Here is a 20,264-nt window from a genome sequence, read left to right as displayed (position 1 = left end):
GGCGCATTGATGCCAGCGACCGCCGCACAAAGACGCCAGCGCACAACACACTTACGGCCAATTAGGAGGAATTTGAGTCTCCAGAGCCGCTCTTGGTCCACGAGCTTCGGTGCCACATTCACGGCATTCCAAGTCCTGATGTGGACGAGGAACCGGTTCCCAGGGTCCCGATGTAGACGAGGAACCGGTTCTCAGGGTCCCGATGTGGACGATTCATTTACAAAAACGAGCTGCAACTGATGATCATTTCTACTGTTCATGTAGAGGTTTTCTAATGCATTTTAGCCAGATAAAAAGGTAAACATATATCAACTAGGGCTGAATCTAAATATCTAATTGCGTATTTGCAATTTATGTCATGGAGAATTAACAAAAATACTGAAATACTGTATGAACTAGCAATCCAATCACGTGTATTTAGCATGTTTGTGCAGATTTTAACTACAGGGTTTGAAGTTTTTATGAAGAAGACAGGATATTGTGTTAGTGGGAGAAGCGATGGTACTGCGTGTGAGTACTGCGTGTGAGTACCGCGTGTGAGTACCGCGGTGCGTGTGAGTACCGCGTGAGTACCGCGTGAGTACCGCGTGAGTACCGCGTGAGTACCGCGTGAGTACCGCGTGAGTACCGCGTGAGTACCGCGTGAGTACCGTGTGCGAGTACTGTGTTCACAAGCGCTTCACGATTGAGAATAATTACAAATATTGGGCACAATATTGTAAATTTTAGCAATTTTATTTAATAATGCCACTGCTTTTGTTCTAAACGTCTTTTGCTCGTCTTTTGCTCGTCGTTGACCCGGAAGTGAAGGTTCGGCTCGATCCAGAACACGTCATGTGCTTTTGTGTCGCTCCTGCCAAACATTTTAAATCCTCGGGGGAAAAGCAATAACGCAAACGAGCTCAGGGCAGGATTTGGACCAAACGCAGAGCGAAAAGAACACCATGAACGAGACAACAACGTGTTTATATTTATTTTATGTTTATTATATTTGTCATGATAATTAACACAATATCATCACAATCGAGTCAAAAACCGTAAAAGGTTTCAACTACACCTGTTATAAATGACAGAAAATAGTGCGAAAAAGAAAAGGATTAATTAACTAATCATGAACATTTTCATATCAAGCCTTGCGTAAAGTTACCTAAATTCAGAATAATTTTAATCTTAATTTGAGCAGTTTTGACCAGGTTAGATTTAAATGTAGAATATAGTTTCAAGACATTTTGAAATGGGAACATTAATTGTCCCATTTAATTAAGATTGGATTAATTAATTTAAGATAATTTGACTTTATCTAGAAATTCATATTTTGTGCAGTGTAATAATAATCGTTGCCTGGAATAAACAGAATCTAAAACTAAAAGATAAAATCCCAAAAATGGATAAAACTATTAGATTTTCTGTCAATAACACACTTTCATATTCATATATATATTTAATTCATATGAAGTCTAAGACTTCAGTCACAATATTTCAACCTTTATTTGGTTGATAATGTTTGAATGAGATAAAGTCTCATTGTACAATAAAATCATATAAACAACTATAACAGTTGCAGCCGGTTTAGACTCTTCAAATATGTTCTGAAACTCAGATTCTTGTGAGATTCAATTTTAGATGCAAAATTATATATTTTTAGTTCAATATATTGTCCAAAAACAGAGCTAAATGTAAAGAACTTTAATATCTGGCTGTTTTTAATCACATTTATTATTATTTTGTCTTTCAGAAAGTAAAATTGTATAAAATCCGCTCACAAATTTGAGGAACAGTCACACGTCAGAGCACGAGAATGAAGGAAATTAAGATGTCACTGCTGTTCTGTCACAGTCTCAATAATAATCGTTAAATCGTGATGTTTTTAATAATAAACGCAATACTAACATTTGCGTGACGTCCCTGTTTTTTGACTTCATATTTCAGTTTTCTTCACAATCTGCACGATTGTTTGACCGTCTGTCACAAATCTACAGCACTCGTGATCGACAATACTTAACAAAACAATAATCAAAGAATAAAGAGATTGAGACACATTTGTGACAATATAACGACGTTTTACTCTAAACATCTTCATTAGCTTCAGTCGGATCAAACGGCGACAGGAACAAGAGGAGGAAGAGCTCGGTGCAAAGAGCAAAGTGTCAAACTCTGATAAGAACACAACACGGACTCTCGAGGACGAGTTTCAACGCCACGCGGGAAATCTGGACCGGACCGACAATGGACCAACAATGAGCGACGATGGACCAACGAAGGACCAACGATGACCAACGAAGGACCAACAATGACTAGCGAAAACCAACGATGGCCCAACAAAGGACCGACGATGACCAACAATGACCAACAATGGACCGACGATGGCCCAACGAAGGACCGACGATGACCAATGAAGGACCAACAATGACTAGCGAAAACCAACGATGGACCAACAAAGGACCGACGATGGACCGACGATGGACCGACGATGGACCGACGATGGACCGACGATGACCAACGAAGGACCAACAATGACTAGCGAAAACCAACGATGGACCAACAAAGGACCGACGATGGACCAACAATGACTAACTATGGACCAACAACGATGGACCAATGATGGACCAACTAAGAAACTGAACAAATGCAAGATAAATAAAGTTTTACTGTGGGACATTCGGGAAAACGATCTCTCCATTGAGTCGAGCCTGATGCGATACTTGACACAACGACTAAAAACAGTTCTTCTTAAAACATAATGTCACAATCTAAAAAAAATTAATTAAAGATCCAGACCATAATCGTTAGCTGCATGTTGATGTTTTCAGGTCAGACAAGTTCTCGATACCAGAAACAGTATCGATCAGAGTCTCGGTATCGATACCCGTGTAGCTCAAGTAAGAGTACAGTTACTTCAATACTTTAGTTCAAGTCAAAACTACTTCTTAAGACAGGATTTCCACCAAAAGTTTGTCAATTAAAACAGTGAATTCGCACAATATCGTCCAACGAACGGGTCGAACGAGAAGCAGAACTGACCCGACACAACGACTTCCTTTAAATTCGACTCACTTCTACTTTTGTCTAATAATAGAAGCGGTTCACGGGACGTTTTGGCCTGGTGGAGCGGGAGAGGGACTATAATCCTAAACATATGACGACGGCGGCAGGAAAAATGTGAGGTATTTGAGCCGAGCGAGTCCGAACGTGCAGCGACAACGGAACCTTTGGGAAGGAACCGTCTTTGCACATCGGCCAAACAAACTCAGAAGAAGCGTTAAAATGTTCTGTCATCTGCATCGGTCAAACGTCTGCGTCCAAACGATGAGAGTTTATAACCTTTAGAACAAAAACAGCACTGTAGAGTTTAAAGTACAAAAGACGGAAACAATTTGACGCCTCAAAATGGTCACAAAAAGTATAATTTGCGTTAAAGTATGAAATATATCAGTGGATAAAATTAAAAACGAGAAGTATTTGTCGAAGTATTGATTTGCATCAAAAAATGCAAAGTGTGAATAATAATGTCATAAAATAATCAATATGAAATACTGACATTGTTCATGTGGTTTTCATTTGCCAAAAACACGTTGATTGTGATTTTTTTTGTGTTATTCCGAGGTTAATCCCAGTTTTCACATATAAAATAAATTATTTTTTATTTATTAAGTATACAATAATTTTCAAACTTTTAAGATGTCTAACCAGCCAAAGAAAGCCAATTTAAGAACAAAATACAATCAAAGTAATGGCAATAATACAGGGAGGTCATAAATAAAGCGCAACCGTTATTTAAAACCAAATCAAACACACCAATAACATTGAAAAAGACACTATTATACATAAAAACAATTTGTTAATTAAATACAATAGTATTAATATGTATCTTTGGACACACCTTCCAATACAATCGTACGGATTTACCGTAAAAAAACACGAGAAAACGAACACAAACTCGGCAATTTGACTTATAGACGTCAATTTAATGTACACTCCACAACATATAGTCCTCAATTAACTTTAAACATCTCATTGCAGTGTAAAAGTGACAAAATATCGCCTTAAACTTTGCGCAGTAAGATTTCAAATTACCGTAAAACCACGAGAAATGCGCACGCGCAGATCGGGAGCATAAGGTTTTTCCCAACGTTAAAACTTCACATATTGACACATTTTCAAACGCTTATTGTTGTGCCGAATCTCCGACACAAAGCAAAAGAAGCAACCAGTACAATAAAAATAATAATAATAGTTTGATAAATGTACAATAGAAGAAGTTTCTTACCAGAGTTCGTTCGCGCGACGGGAAATCTGCTGCTGGCGTCGTGTCTCCGGGTTTTGCCGCGGTTCAGACAGGAATTTTCATGAATAAAAACCGTTCACGAAGCGGTCCACGGGATGCAAAAGTCCCGAGTGATAGTTTGTAACGGCTGCGGCGGTTAAAACGACAAAACAAAACGAAGACGGTGCCAAAAGAAAAGAGAAGAAGAAGAAGTAGTGGCGGCGGCGGCGGCGAGCGAGCGACACGGGAAGAAGCAAGTCCCATTCAACTAAAAAAGAAGAAGAAGGCGTTTTTTCGGGAAAGTCATGACGCCGAACGAGCGAGGAGGCGACCGCGGTTCGTTCAAATCGAGTCTCGGCTCAAAACACGCGGAGCAAAAATGATAAAAACGTGCGAGAACGCTCAATCGACGCGACGCCGGGCGGGGTACGGCACGCGGCTGCGGTCCCATGCCACGCTGCGCAAAAGAAGCAGCACAAGCGCAAATCCAGACCAAAACATTGCGCTGTGACGTCAGGCGATTGGATGGGAGAAAGGGGCGGGGCTACTTGCCTACAAGCCCCTCCTCGAATTTACTGTAACATCGTGCAGGTTTACGATGTCCTGAAATATCGATATATCAATACATCGCGGGGCTAAATTCGTTTTCTTTACAGTGTCGATACTTTTTTTGGTTTATATATGTATTTATAGTTTTATTTGTACATTATTCTGTGACAGCGCTACTGTTTTTTTGCTTGTTCGAGCAAAACATTTGACGTAATCACGTATCGATGATTAAAATGGGTATATTTGTGCGTTTAGTATGAAGGTTATTTTGTGGTTTTATTAATTATATTTTTTTACATCGAATTTATTTATTTTTTTACATCGAATCTTGTAAAAATATTAATTGTATATAAATACGATTACTTTTTTTATTCAATGTTTTTTTTTTAATTCTATGTAATTTTTCTAATTTCATTTTTTTTACATCGAATTAAAAATATATATATATATATCGTATTTATATACAATTCATATTTTGACTAGATTCGATGTCCAAACAAAATCTGAATACAAACACAAAATAACCTTCATAAAGCGAAATCGTAATTATTGCATTTATATGACATTTACGTTATCGTATATCAGCCGTGTATTGAGGAAAAATAATAGAACACTTTTAAATGTTTTATAATTCACTGTACTTCCAAATTCCAAATGCAACAGTTACTCTAAAAACACAAAAAGCAGATGAAATTATTGAGTTATCTGTTTTTTTAACCATAAATGTGCCAAATGTTACTCGTTTAAATACTTTTTGGATTCGTGAAGGAGCAATCCTGGTTTTTAGTGATGATATGTCTCCCCCTAGTGTTCATGTAAGAGATGACAACAGACAAAACCCAACAAACCATCATATTTTCAGATGAATCCACTTTAAATAAATAAAATCATACACATTCAACATAACATTAAACACGATGCATGGATACAATTTGGACACAAAGGAAATAATGCTGCTTTTAACAAAATAAAAGCCTTTTTAAGAACATTGTTTGTTTGGTCACAGACGTCGGGGTCAGCCATGAAGACGATGCCTGAGCGAGCAGAAGGTTCACGTTAGAGTTAAAACGAACCTGGAGGATGCGAGCTGAAGCCGGTTCCATTAAGTCAACAGAGATACTTTAAAGATTGACTGACTTCCAGCTCACAGACGAGGTAAACCGTGCCGCGTTACAGCCATAAACACCATAAAAAGAGGATATGAGAGGTTTAAGCGGCACAAACAATGTAAAAAATATGTCACAGGTTAAATCAGCTCGTTTACTTTGGCACCTCATGTTTTAGAACTAAAAAGACAACAGATTTATGGCGTTTTCCCCATGGGAGTGTTTACAGAGCTGCGGTGCGCGGCCGAAACTGATGGTTAAGGTTAGAGTTAGAGTTAGGGTTAGGGTTAGGGTCAGGGTTAAGGTTGGGGTTAGCCATGAGAATATATATGGCCGTGCCGCGGCTCCTGAAACTGCTGAGCTATTTGACCGCGCCGGGTTAGGGTTAGGGTCAGGGTTAAGGTTAGGGTTAGGGTTAGGGTCAGGGTCAGGGTTAAGGTTAAGGTTAGGGTTAGGGTTAGGGTCAGGGTTAAGGTTAAGGGTCAGGGTCAGGGTTAGGGTTAAGGTTAAGGTTAAGGTTAGGGTTAGGGTTAGGGTCAGGGTTAGGGTTAGGGTTAGGGTTAGGGTTAAGGTTAGGGTTAGGGTTAGGGTTAAGGTTAAGGTTAAGGTTAAGGTTAGGGTTAGGGTTAGGGTCAGGGTTAAGGTTAGGGTTAGGGTTAGCCATGAGGCTATTTGACCGGGCCGCAGCTCTGTAGCCACAGCCTTTCCCCACGCTATAAATGACGTTTGGCTCCATCTACTGGCAGCAGAGAAAACTGCGTGAGATAAATGTGTATATTCTAGAAAACAGGATCACGTAAACACGCCGTTGTCATGATCACGATTTGAGGCAGAAACGCTCCGAACGAGTTTGGTGGTGATTTACGGATTTAAAAACGGCTCGGGATATTCTCAGGGCGTGTCACAGGTAGAGTATGACATCACACATCGAGGGGATTCAGAACGGAGTGTTTTTGACGCTCGGAGGGAGAGGACTTTCTAGACATGATGAAACTATTGTGACTGAAGCTAAAGGAGGCAGCTCCAGCGAGGTTTTTGATGAGGAACAATGTTAGAACAAGGTAAAAAAGAAAAAAAGGCAATATAGTATAAAATGTGTCCTTTAGCATTTTTAGCATTAGCACGTTTGTTTACATCCAGGGCTGGACTCAAACAAAGACGTTAATTCAGCTGGAAGTCTCTGAAGTCGGAACTCGTGACGTTGAAGAGAGAAATAACCGTCTTGTCATTAAACTTGAACAGAAACACTTGAAATGCTACAGGTTCCTGGACGTCCGTAAGCGTGTTCTTCCCGCGCTTTGGTCCCTTCGTACGCGTCGGCTCACGTGTGTCCGGTGTCCGCGGGCGGCCGGGGAAACAGCCCGTCGCCTTCCAGTGACGCGTCGCTGCCGAGCTCGGCCATGCGGCTGCGCAGGAGGCAGCGCGTCCGCCTCTGCAGCGCCCTCTGCTGCTCCTGCTTCAGCTCCACGTACGAGCGCGAGAAGGTGTGGAAGATGGAGGTGACGGGGAAGGCCATGAGCAGGATGCCGCTCAGGATGCTGCTGAGTGCCACCACCTGCCCGGGGATGCTGCGCGGCACCATGTCCCCGTAGCCCACCGTCGTCATGGTGATCACCGCCCACCAGTACGTGGCCGGGACGCTGCTGAACTCCCGCGCCGACGCCATCTCGTTCTCGATGAGGAAGAGCAGCGGCGAGTAGAGCGCGATGGCCACGCACAGGAACAGCAGCAGGAGCCCGAACTCCCGCGTGCAGCGCCGGGCGGTCAGTCCGAGCGTCTGCAGGCCGAGCGAGTGGCGCGCCAGACGCATCACGTACAGGATCCGCAGGGCGCGCAGCACACGCAGGATCAGACCCACCTTGTCCAGGTACGAGCCCCCGGAGCCGCCGGGCCCCCGCGAGCTGTCCACCAGCAGAGAGATGTAGTACGGCAGGATGGCCACCAGGTCGATGAGGTTCAGCGGCTGACGCAGGAAGGACAGTTTACTGCGATGCTGGATGAAGCGCAGCGAGAACTCCAGCGAGAACCAGGCCACGCACACCGACTCCACGATGAAGATGTGGTAGCAGCGCCGCGAGCACGTGCCCTGGACAACACAACAGAGGGTCAATACAACACAACAGAGGGTCAATGCAACACAACAGAGGGTCAATACAACACAACAGATGGTCAATATAACACAACAGAGGGTCAATGCAACACAACAGAGGGTCAATACAACACAACAGAGGGTTAATATAACACACAGAGGGTCAATACAACACAACAGAGGGTCAATACAACACAACAGAGGGTCAATACAACACAACAGAGGGTCAATATAACACAACAGAGGGTTAATATAACACAACAGAGGGTCAATGCAACACAACAGAGGGTCAATATAACACACAGAGGGTCAATACAACACAACAGAGGGTCAATACAACACAACAGAGGGTCAATACAACACAACAGAGGGTCAATATAACAGTATTGCAAATGAGTATGACAGTATAGCACATAAGTATTGCACATGAGTATGAAGCTAAATGACACATGTTCAGCAATTATTTAAGATAAGATAATCCTTTATTGTCCACACATGGGGAAATTGTTGCAATGCAGGTAGATATAGAGGAAAAGAACAGATCACTTATAGGAAGTTTGAAAAACACTCTCAATAGAAGAACTCTTATAAACAAAAACTCCCATGGACAAAACCTCCCATTTCCCAACAAAGGGGAAAAATAAAAAAGATAATAAATAAACACCATTGCATATGTCACGACAGTAATTGCACATGAATATGTCACGACAGTAATTGCACATGAATATGTCACGACAGTAATTGCACATGAATATGTCACGACAGTAATTGCACATGAATATGTACTCTTATGTGCAATTACTGTCGTGACATATGTGGTCGAATTTTGTCTAGCTGCTGATACTTTATTGTTATTGTAAAAGATGTATTTCATAAACCGTCCAAAAACCTGTTTTTCTGTTCATTATAAGATAAGATAAGATATTCCTTTATTGTCCCACATGGGGAAATTTCATTGGTGCAACGCAGGTAGATACAGAGGTAGATACAGAAGAACAGATCACTTATAGGAAGTCTGAAAAACACTTTCAGTAGAAGATCTCCTATAAATAAATAAAAACTCCCATAGACAAATAAATAAATAAATAAATACCATTGCATGTGCTCCCGACAGTAATTGCACATGAATATGTGTCACGACAACACATAGATTGCACATGAATTTGACAGTAATTGCACATGAATTGCACATGAATTCCAACAGCAATTGCACATATGACAGAATTGCACATGGTTAGGTCATTATTGCGAGTGTTCAGTACTAACAGTTTTTGTTATAAAGTCTGACAGCAGCAGGAAGGAAAGACCTACGGAACCTTTCCTTCACACATCGAGGGTGGATCAGTCTCTCACTGAAGCTGCTCTCCAGAGCGGAGAGAGTGTCCTGCATGGGGTGACACTCATGGTCCAGCATAGATGTGAATCTAGCCAGGACCCTCCTGTCCCCCACCTCCTGCACCGAGTCCAGAGCACAGCCCAGGACGGAGCTGGACTTCTTGATGACTCTGTCCAGCTTCTTCCTCTCCCTCTCTGTGATGCTGCTGCTCCAGCAGGCCACACCATACAGGAGGGCCGATGCCACCACAGAGTCGTAGAAGGTCTTCAGGAGTGGCCCTGTCACTCCAAAAGACCTGAGTCTCCTCAGGAGGTAGAGCCGACTCTGGCTCTTCCTGTACAGTGCGTCTGTGTTATGAGTCCAGTCCAGTTTGTGGTTCAGATGAACACCCAGGTACTTGTATGAGTCCACTCTCTCAATGTCCCGTCCCTGGATGTTTACTGGTGAGGGGGCAGTGGGGTGGCGTCTGCGGAAATCCACCACCATCTCCTTGGTCTTCCCCGCGTTGATGAGGAGGTGGTTCCGCTGACACCAGTCCACAAAGTCCTGCGCCAGTCCTCTGTACTCCGCGTCATCGTCGTCCGTGATGAGTCCGATGACGACAGAGTCGTCAGAGAACTTCTGCAGGACACAGCTGTCTGTGTCGTGTCTGAAGTCTGCAGTGTAAAGGGTGAAGAGAAAGGGCGCGAGGACAGTGCCCTGGGGCGCCCCCACACTGCAGGTCCGAGTGTCAGACACACAGTTCCGGGCTCTCACAAACTGGGGTCGGTCTGTGAGGTAGTCCAGGATCCACTCTGCCAGGTCATACTCCACACCAGCCGTCTCCAGCTTGTCCCTCAGGAGCAGCGGCTGGATGGTGTTGAAGGCGCTGGAAAGATCGAAGAACAGAATCCTCACAGAGCTGCCAGGCTTTTCCAGGTGAGAGAGAGAGCGGTGCAGCAGGGAGATGACTGCGTCCTCCACTCCGATGCCAGACCGATATGCAAACTGCAGCGGGTCCACGGCTGAGCGCACGGTGGAGCGGAGGTGGTCCAGGACTAGCCGCTCCAGTGTCTTCATCAGGTGGGACGTGAGAGCCACTGGCCTGAAGCTGTTGAGGTCTTTGGGGCGCGGTGTCTTAGGCACAGGTACCAGACAGGAGGTCTTCCAGACCTGTGGTACCACCCTCAGCTTCAGGCTCATGTTGAAGACATGCTCCATAACTCCACACAGTTCATCTGCGCAGGACTTAAGGAGCCTGGGGCTGATGCCATCAGGTCCTGCTGCCTTCCTCACTTTAATCCTCTTCAGCTCACTCCTCACCTGTGCTGCTGTGACAGTCAGTGGTTGGCAGGGGGACTGTGTGCTGGGGGGATGGGTGAGTCCAGGCGAAGTGGGGAGCTGATGGTCCGGGGCAGATAAGCGAAGAGGAACAGATGCAGGGCATTGTCCAGCTGTGGAAGAGGGAGCATGCAGCTGTGCAGGGGGAGGGGCGGGTGACCGATCAAACCTCAAGAAGTGAGCATTTAAATCATTCACCCACTGTAGATCCCCCTCTGTCTGGGCAGGGGGGATTTTGAAGCCCGAGATGGTTTTCAGGCTCCTCCACACTCCCTGAATGTTCTTTTGCTGCAGCTGCTCCTCCATCCTCCTCTTGTAGCCGGCCTCAGCCTGCCTGATCTTCCTCCTCAGCTCCTTCTGCACAGTCCTCAGCTCCTCCTTGTTCCCTGACCTGAAGGCTCTCTTCTTCTCCTTCAGCAGAGCCTTCAGTTCACGGTTAATCCATGGCTTGTTGTTTGGAAAACACCGCACCGTCCGGGAGGGAACAATGTTCTCAAAACAGAAGTTGATGTAGTCCGTGATGCACTCTGTGATGGTGTTGATGTCCTCCCCATGTGGGTCATAAAGCTCAGTCCAGACAGTGGTGCTGAAGCAGTCCCTCAGAGCCTCCTCGCTCTCAGCAGACCACATCCTCACCTCACGGGACACCACAGGCTGCCTGCGCACGATGGGTTCATACACAGGCCTCAGATGTACAAGGTTGTGGTCCGAGCTGCCCAGGGGAGGGAGGGGGGAAGAAGAATAAGCCTCCTTGGTGTTGGCAAAAAACAAGTCCAATGTTCTATTCTCTCTGGTGGGGCAGGTAACATACTGGGTGTATGTTGGTAGAACAGAAGAGGGAGAAGCGTGGTTAAAGTCACCAGAGATGAGGAAGAGAGCCTGTGGATGCTGTGTTTGCAGCCTACAAGTGCAGGAGAGCAGTGCTTCACAAGCATTTTCAGCATTGGCAGACGGGGCCACATAGACTGCGATCAAAATCACATGTGAGAACTCCCGGGGCAGATAGTATGGCCTCATGCCAATAGCCAATAGTTCAATATCCCTGTTACATAGCTGCTCCCTCACTGTGCAGTGTTCGGGTTTGGACCAGCTCGTGTTCACATACACCGCCAGACCTCCACCTCTTTTCTTCCCGGATTCTCTCGTTCTGTCCGCCCGCAGCAGATGAAAATTGTCCAAACCTACAATAGAGTCTGGCATTTCTGCTGTTAACCAGGTCTCTGTGAAAATCAAGACGCTGCTGTCCCTATAAATCCTCTGGGACCGCATGAGGCTCGCTATTTCCGTCATTTTATTTTGAAGGGACCTCACGTTACCCATGACTACGGCGGGAACCGACTTCCTGTTTGTCCCTCTCTTCTCTCGGAGTTTACGTCCAGCCCGTCTGCCTCGTTGCGTTTTCCTTAGGATGTCCGCCGGGATAACGTGGCGATCTCCGGGTAAGACGACTGTTATCCGCAGTTTCATGAGTTCCTCCTTTGTGTAAACGCTGAGCCGGGGGGCGGGGCCGGAGCCAAGACACATCGCAACGACACGACGAAAACACTCAATCCAGCAGAATAAAGTCAAAACAAGTTAATTTAAAGCGATTCCAGTGCGTGTCCCGATCGTTCGTGAAGTTCCTCTTTCATATAAACGTGTATATAAACGTGTACCGACGACACGCCGTACTTTAGCGCGGCCGGAGGGCGCGGGGGGGGCTGGTGGGCTAGCTCACGTCACAACAACACAACGACCGCAACGAAAAACGCTCAAATCCAGCCGTAAAAGGCAAAAACAGTTGAATTAAAAAACTATTCCAGCGCGTGTCCCTATCGTACAATAAAATAGAAAAAATATACTAACTATATTTACAAAATATAGGAGATAAAGCACAACAAGTGTGAGAAAGAAGAGAGAGCGTTTATACCGGGCTGCCAGCTGTACCAGCGCCTTATGACGTCTTATTATCTTTTAATTATATAAACATTTAAATTAAAATGCACCACTTCCGTCAGTCGCCACAGACTTAAATCAAACCACGTGGGCATGATCTTTAATGATCTGACTGTTGTTTCCTTTGACCGCTAGAGGGGGTGCACCGCTCCTGGAGGAACTGCAATACCAGGTCGATGCGCGGAGTGGGCGGAGCAAGCCCCGGATCCATCTCCTAGTTCCAAAAATCAATTTAATATATGGCCCTCGGGTAGAGGACGTATCAGATATTAAACTGATAAGAACAGATACTACACTTGATCTTAGCCAAAAGGCCGAGAAGCGATGACGTGAGAGAGGCTGAGTGGGTGAAGCGTTTCCCCGCCACGCGGCGCTCAGTCACGGTGCTAAACACTCACGTTTAAATTTGACATTTACAAGTTACAAACGTCTTTACATTAAAGACGCGAACACAGAAACGCGCACGCGCACATTTAGAAGCAACAAACTGACCCCAAAAGGCGCAATTTTAGACTTTTAAAGCAAACCGGCGCAGCATTTCAGGGTCACGTGATACGCAATCGTCCAATCACATTCAGGAAGCTCAGACGAGGCGGTTAAACGCACTAAAACTCAACAAACCTGAACATTTAAACGGATTCTCCGCGTTATTGTCGTTTAAATGTGTTTGTCGTTAGTCACTGTTTTATAAAATGATGATAAAAGCGCGTTTGAAGCCTCGTGAACGCCGCGGTCTCCCGCCTCGTGCCCACGGTTCAAGTCACGTGTTTGTGTTCGCCTTCTGAATTCAGACAATTTAACTTTTGAAAACAAATCAAGACATGATATAACTAATGTCGCACAATGACGTCGTAATGTGACCCAGACCTAATGATTTGACGTGTTCTTCTGGGATTGACATGTAAATTACAGTTCATTTAGGTTGAAAAGCGCGTCCAGGACTTTAAACTAGGCCTAATACAAATAAAACCCACTGTTTGCTTCATACACTGTCTTTAAGTGTCTTTAAACTTGTTTTTCGGTCTCATTTGACGCGCTAAACAGAATGAAATCTGCTGCTGTCTTTGCTTCATCATCAAAAACAAACCTGGAGTCGTGTTTTGTTGAGTTGGCGCTCGTTTCTGTCCACGTGACTCTCTTTTTATGATCCCGACATCTTCCTCGTCAAACCTCATTTATCTAAACGTCTTTTTATCCTTGTTCTTTTCAAATTGCCTCCGTTAAATGCGCCATTAACGCGAATAGTTTTAGTTCGCTCCTGTTTCAATGCCAAATACCGCCCTCTAGTGGCTCAGAATCACAACCAGAAAAGGTTTATTGCCAATAACAAAGATAAAACAACCTATATAAGTCAAAAAGAGAAACAATTTAAATCTGCTATAGGATAAAAAATAAAAGTAGGCTTGCTATGTACACGGCATGTACAGGTAAATGTACATATGTTGTGCAGAAAGTGATTCAATTATGTTTAGTATGATTAAAATTACATCTACAAATAGATGCAGTGATGGAAGAAGTACTGCACATGGGTTAGTAAAAGTATCACATATAGAATGTACTTCAGCAAAGGTTTTAAAGTAAATGTTTCAAAGTTTAGAGTTAGAGTAAAAAGTAAAAGTATTTCACACAGATTATTAATAATTAAAGAGTGAAATGTGCCAATTTCGATCTTAACAAACATTGCACAGGATGTGACCATAAATGTGCCACAATAATCCTTCAAACCCAATCAAAAAGTACTTTATACTTTTCAGTCTTTTTCAAAAATATAGTGGAGTAGAAAGTACATATGCCAACTTTGAAGTATTCACTGCAAACTGTAAAGTACATAAATATATAACAATGCTACTTGAGTACAGCACTATTGTATTTATTTATTACTATTTCATGTTTTCTGCTGCAGCACAAAGTACATTCTCACGACAATAACACTTTAAATGATTCTGACTTAGTTAAGTTAAGATGGCAAGCAGGGTTTATTTCCCTCTCTCCGGTCGACTTGAGACTTGGTTTGGTCAAATCTGATGGGGACTTTGGGACAATATTTCTCCTAAAAAATGATCTTGTACTTTTAGGGTTAAATTTTACGGGAACAAACTGTAAAACGACATGTCTTTTTTCACACTTTTCTTTCACAAAAATAATTATCAAACATACACAAACTTGATCATTTCTTTAAAACTAACAAACTCTGGATTGAAAAAGTAACTTAATATAGTTATTGTTTTGCCAGAAATGTTCCGCACTGCGGCATTAAAGTCATCCATCTCCACGGAGACGAGCATGTGACAGCACAGGCCAAGTTACAGGTTAGATCTGTGGGGAAGTGAGCAGCGAGAACGCGTGTTTTCAGGGCTAAGATACATTTAATGCTACGCAATGGAACATTCCGGACAAAGCAATGTCATCTCCAAGATGAAGATGCTAGACCCGCCGGCAGAAAAGTTTCACTATGAACATTTAACTCTGTAAAGGTCAATTTAGCGCATTTACGTGATATTGTAAGGTATGCTTTTATTTTGGTAACTTCCTGTGTGAAACTTATAAAAGACGCTAAATAAAGTAAGCGACGGTTAACGGGGAAAAAGTAGAAAAAATCATGGTGAAAGTTATTAAAACTCAAAGATACAGCTCCAGTCGTCAAGGCAACAAGGTTTGTAAAGTATTATTGAGTAATTTTATATGTTTCTTTTACAAACGCATGGGAAACCGTTATGCTAATGTCACGACCTAACCATAGCGACACAGAATGCTAATCATTCTTTCTTTGTTCTTTGGAAGACTAAATCCAAATAACCACCAGCTTTGGCCCTCTCAACTCGCCCGGACGTGGCACTCACCCGCTCCTCTTCCTCCCTCAGCGCCGGCATCGTGCCCACCGACAGCGTTACCGCGGTGATGGTCACAAACAGCACCGACAAGCAGGCAAAGATCTTGCCCGGGAGCCCCGACTGCGGCCGCTCCACCATGTCCCGGAGCTGCCCCATGCACCGGTTCAGCCTGGTCTCGCCGGGGCCCTCTTTGCCCTCCGCCTCCGCCAGCTCCTCCATCAGCTCCTCCTCCTCCGCCCGCTCCAGCGCCTCGAACTCCTCCACGCGCTGGCACAGGCGGCGCCGGCAGCACCACTCCAGGTTCCCCTCGGGCACGCCCCAGTACAGCAGCTCCTCCCTGAAGGACAGCGCGCACATGTCCCGCGCCGCCCGGAGCTTGCCCGCCCGCACGAACGCCAGGATGGTCCTGAAGGCGCACGGGCTGCGGTCGAAGAAGAACTCGTTGCGCGCCACGTCGTAGTCGTCGCAGATCTGCATGATGTCGTCGAAGCTGCTGCAGAGGCGGAGCTGGCCCAGGCGGGACAGGGGGAAGTCCTCCAGGGTGGTCCAGGGCAGCTGGTAGCGCAGGCCGCCCACGTTTATGATGGCGTAGAGTCGGCGAGCGCTGGACAGAGGCGTGTCTACGAGAAAAGGAGGAGAGGCGTTTAGCGTTTAAAGGGTTTGATTGTCCTTGAAACACGCTCTTGCTCTTCTCCGTTGGCAGCTCGTGTTTTAGAGGTGAAAATATTGACGCTTCTGAAAAACACTCGAAGTTCTTCTGGATTTGACAAGGGGATTATTTTTAAATGGACTGAAAACAACAACCTTTGACATCACAAACACGGGAAATTTGAAACCGAGGGACTTTGTGGATTTGTGAAGTGGGTCGGGGACATGAAGTGTGTCGGGGACATGAAGTGTGTCGGGGGCATGAAGTGTGTCGGGGACATGAAGTGTGTCGGGGGCATGAAGTGTGTCGGGGACATGAAGTGTGTCGGGGACATGAAGAGAGTCTGGGGCATGAAGTGTGTTGGGGACATGAAGAGGGTCGGGGACATGAAGTGTGTTGGGGACATGAAGAGGGTCGGGGATATGAAGTGGGTCGGGGATATGAAGTGTGTCGGGAACATGAAGTGTGTCGGGGACATGAAGAGGGTCGAGGACATGAAGAGGGTCGGGGACTTGAAGTGGGTCGAGGGCATGAAGAGGGTCGGGAACATGAAGTGTGTCGGGGACATGAAGAGGGTCGAGGACATGAAGAGGGTCGGGGACTTAAAGTGGGTCGGGGACATGAAGTGTGTCGGGGACATGAAGTGTGTCGGGGACATGAAGAGGGTCGGGGACATGAAGAGGGTTGAGGGCATGAAGTGTGTCGGGGGCATGAAGTGGGTCGGGGACATGAAGTGTGTCGAGGGCATGAAGTGGGTCGGGGACAGGAAGAGAGTCTGGGGCATGAAGTGGGTCGGGGACATGAAATGGGTCGGGGACATAAAGAGGGTTGGGGACATGAAGTGTGTCGGGGGCATGAAGTATGTCGGGGGCATGAAGTGGGTCGAGGGCATGAAGCGGGTTTGAGGCATAAAGCGGGTCGGGGACATGTAGTAGGTCGGGGACAGGAAGTGAGTCAGGGACATGAAGTGTGTCGGGGACAGGAAGTGAGTCAGGGACATGAAGTGTGTCGGGGGCATGAAGTGGGTTGGGGACATGAAGTGGGTCGGGGGCATGAAGTGGGTCGGGGACATGAAGTGGGTTTGGGACATGAAGAGAGTCTGGGGCATGAAGTGGGTCGGGGACATGAAGTGGGTCTGGGACATGAAGAGAGTCTGGGGCATGAAGTGGGTCGGGGATATGAAGTGGGTCGGGGACATGAAGTGGGTCGGGGACATGAAGTGTGTCGGGGACATAAAGTGTGTCGGGGACATAAAGTGTGTCGGGGACATAAAGTGTGTCGAGGGCATGAAGTGTGTCAGGGACATGAAGTGTGTCGAGGGCATGAAGTGTGTCGGGGACATGAAGTGTGTCGGGGATATGAAGTGGGTCGGGGACATGAAGTGGGTCGGGGACATGAAGTGTGTCGGGGACATAAAGTGTGTCGGGGACATAAAGTGTGTCGGGGACATAAAGTGTGTCGGGGACATAAAGTGTGTCGAGGGCATGAAGTGTGTCAGGGACATGAAGTGTGTCGAGGGCATGAAGTGTGTCGGGGACATGAAGTGTGTCGAGGGCATGAAGTGTGTCGGGGACATGAAGTGTGTCAGGGACATGAAGTGTGTCGAGGGCATGAAGTGTGTCGAGGGCATGAAGTGTGTCGGGGACATGAAGTGTGTCGGGGACATGAAGTGTGTCAGGGACATGAAGTGTGTCGAGGGCATGAAGTGTGTCGAGGGCATGAAGTGTGTCGGGGACATGAAGTGTGTCGAGGGCATGAAGTGTGTCAGGGACATGAAGTGTGTCGGGGACATGAAGAGGGTCGGGGACATGAAGAGGGTCGGGGACATGAAGTGTGTCGGGGACATAAAGTGTGTCGGGGACATGAAGTGTGTCGGAGACATGAAGTGTGTCGAGGGCATGAAGTGTGTCAGGGACATGAAGTGTGTCGAGGGCATGAAGTGTGTCAGGGACATGAAGTGTGTCGGGGACATGAAGAGGGTCGGGGACATGAAGAGGGTCGGGGACATGAAGTGTGTCGGGGACATAAAGTGTGTCGGGGACATGAAGTGTGTCGGAGACATGAAGTGTGTCGAGGGCATGAAGTGTGTCAGGGACATGAAGTGTGTCGAGGGCATGAAGTGTGTCGAGGGCATGAAGTGTGTCGGGGACATGAAGTGTGTCGGGGACATGAAGTGTGTCGAGGGCATGAAGTGTGTCAGGGACATGAAGTGTGTCGAGGGCATGAAGTGTGTCGGGGACATGAAGTGTGTCGAGGGCATGAAGTGTGTCGAGGGCATGAAGTGTGTCAGGGACATGAAGTGTGTCGGGGACATGAAGAGGGTCGGGGACATGAAGAGGGTCGGGGACATGAAGTGTGTCGGGGACATAAAGTGTGTCGGGGACATGAAGTGTGTCGGGGACATGAAGTGTGTCGAGGGCATGAAGTGTGTCAGGGACATGAAGTGTGTCAGGGACATGAAGTGTGTCGAGGACATGAAGTGTGTCGAGGGCATGAAGTGTGTCAGGGACATGAAGTGTGTCGGGGACATGAAGTGTGTCGAGGGCATGAAGTGTGTCAGGGACATGAAGTGTGTCGAGGGCATGAAGTGTGTCAGGGACATGAAGTGTGTCGAGGGCATGAAGTGTGTCGGGGACATGAAGTGTGTCGAGGACATGAAGTGTGTCGAGGACATGAAGTGTGTCGAGGGCATGAAGTGTGTCGAGGACATGAAGTGTGTCGAGGGCATGAAGTGTGTCAGGGACATGAAGTGTGTCGAGGGCATGAAGTGTGTCAGGGACATGAAGTGGGTCAGGGACATGAAGTGTGTCGGGGACATGAAGAGGGTCGGGGACATGAAGTGTGTCGGGGACATGAAGTGTGTCGAGGGCATGAAGTGTGTCAGGGACATGAAGTGTGTCGGGGACATGAAGTGTGTCGAGGGCATGAAGTGTGTCGGGGACATGAAGTGTGTCGAGGGCATGAAGTGTGTCAGGGACATGAAGTGTGTCGAGGGCATGAAGTGTGTCGGGGACATGAAGTGTGTCGAGGACATGAAGTGTGTCGAGGACATGAAGTGTGTCGAGGGCATGAAGTGTGTCGAGGGCATGAAGTGTGTCAGGGACATGAAGTGTGTCGAGGGCATGAAGTGTGTCGGGGACATGAAGTGTGTCGAGGACATGAAGTGTGTCGAGGACATGAAGTGTGTCGAGGACATGAAGTGTGTCGAGGGCATGAAGTGTGTCAGGGACATGAAGTGTGTCGAGGGCATGAAGTGTGTCAGGGACATGAAGTGTGTCGAGGACATGAAGTGTGTCGAGGGCATGAAGTGTGTCAGGGACATGAAGTGTGTCGGGGACATGAAGTGTGTCGAGGGCATGAAGTGTGTCAGGGACATGAAGTGTGTCGAGGGCATGAAGTGTGTCAGGGACATGAAGTGTGTCGAGGGCATGAAGTGTGTCGGGGACATGAAGTGTGTCGAGGACATGAAGTGTGTCGAGGACATGAAGTGTGTCGAGGGCATGAAGTGTGTCGAGGACATGAAGTGTGTCGAGGGCATGAAGTGTGTCAGGGACATGAAGTGTGTCGAGGGCATGAAGTGTGTCAGGGACATGAAGTGGGTCAGGGACATGAAGAGGGTCGGGGACATGAAGAGGGTCGGGGACATGAAGTGTGTCGGGGACATGAAGTGTGTCGAGGGCATGAAGTGTGTCAGGGACATGAAGTGGGTCGAGGGCATGAAGCGGGTTTGGGGCATAAAGCGGGTCGGGGACATGTAGTAGGTCGGGCGGCTCACCTGTGCAGTGCTGCGGCGCCCTCCTCGCCCTCCTGTAGAACACGCCCTTCTGCGGCGCGAGCTCGTGGGGAGGGGGCGGGTCCGAGGAACAGCTCACCGCGCTGAAGTCGTAGTCGGAGCCCTCGCCGGTCAACAACGTCATCTTCACTGTGCCATCCCGGGGTCAGCAGCTGCTCGCACACACGGACACGTCCTCAGTGGACAAACACGGGAACTACAACAACACTGAATCTTAGGGTCTGTTTTCATTCATTTCATTTCGAGGTTTAGGTTCAGGTCCGGACCTAATGAGTCCGGCTGAACTCATGCCATTTTTGCATAATGTCATAACAGCATAACACACGCAAATTGGCTAAATTAAGTTGAAGACACTTGAACAAGGACGACTATCAAACACAAGGCTTAACTGC

General features: G+C 46.6%; 2 protein-coding genes and 1 non-coding gene across 4 annotated transcripts in view; all 3 read right to left on the bottom strand.

The window, feature by feature from the left end:
- Nucleotides 1–4,678, bottom strand: part of src (v-src avian sarcoma (Schmidt-Ruppin A-2) viral oncogene homolog) — a 56,486-nt gene extending 51,808 nt beyond the window's left edge. Inside the window, exon 1 of one of the 2 annotated variants that reach the window (XM_072448852.1) lies at nt 4,268–4,678. The gene's annotated coding sequence lies outside the window, so the exon portion shown is untranslated. The remainder of the gene's footprint in view (nt 1–4,267) is intronic. The other variant, XM_072448853.1, reaches the window with a different exon arrangement.
- Nucleotides 4,679–7,195: 2,517 nt separating this feature from the next.
- Nucleotides 7,196–20,016, bottom strand: kcng1 (potassium voltage-gated channel, subfamily G, member 1). Its single transcript, XM_072448845.1, has 3 exons — nt 19,855–20,016; nt 15,440–16,050; nt 7,196–8,005 (listed from the first exon to the last, which is right to left on the bottom strand). Exons 1-3 carry the CDS (start codon nt 19,994–19,996, stop codon nt 7,241–7,243), a joined length of 1,518 nt encoding a protein of 505 aa, XP_072304946.1. The 5' UTR covers nt 19,997–20,016; the 3' UTR covers nt 7,196–7,240.
- On the bottom strand, nt 12,735–12,925 carry LOC140363637 (U2 spliceosomal RNA). Its single transcript, XR_011927153.1, has one exon. It is a non-coding gene; the product is annotated as a U2 spliceosomal RNA (small nuclear RNA).
- Nucleotides 20,017–20,264: the final 248 nt, after the last annotated feature.

Source organism: Eucyclogobius newberryi, unplaced genomic scaffold (genome assembly GCF_026437365.1).
Source record: "Eucyclogobius newberryi isolate DKJ021-1_F unplaced genomic scaffold, fEucNew1.0.hap1 SCAF_17, whole genome shotgun sequence".
NCBI lineage: Eukaryota > Metazoa > Chordata > Actinopteri > Gobiiformes > Gobiidae > Eucyclogobius > Eucyclogobius newberryi.
This window is presented reverse-complemented; position numbering and strand designations above follow the sequence as displayed.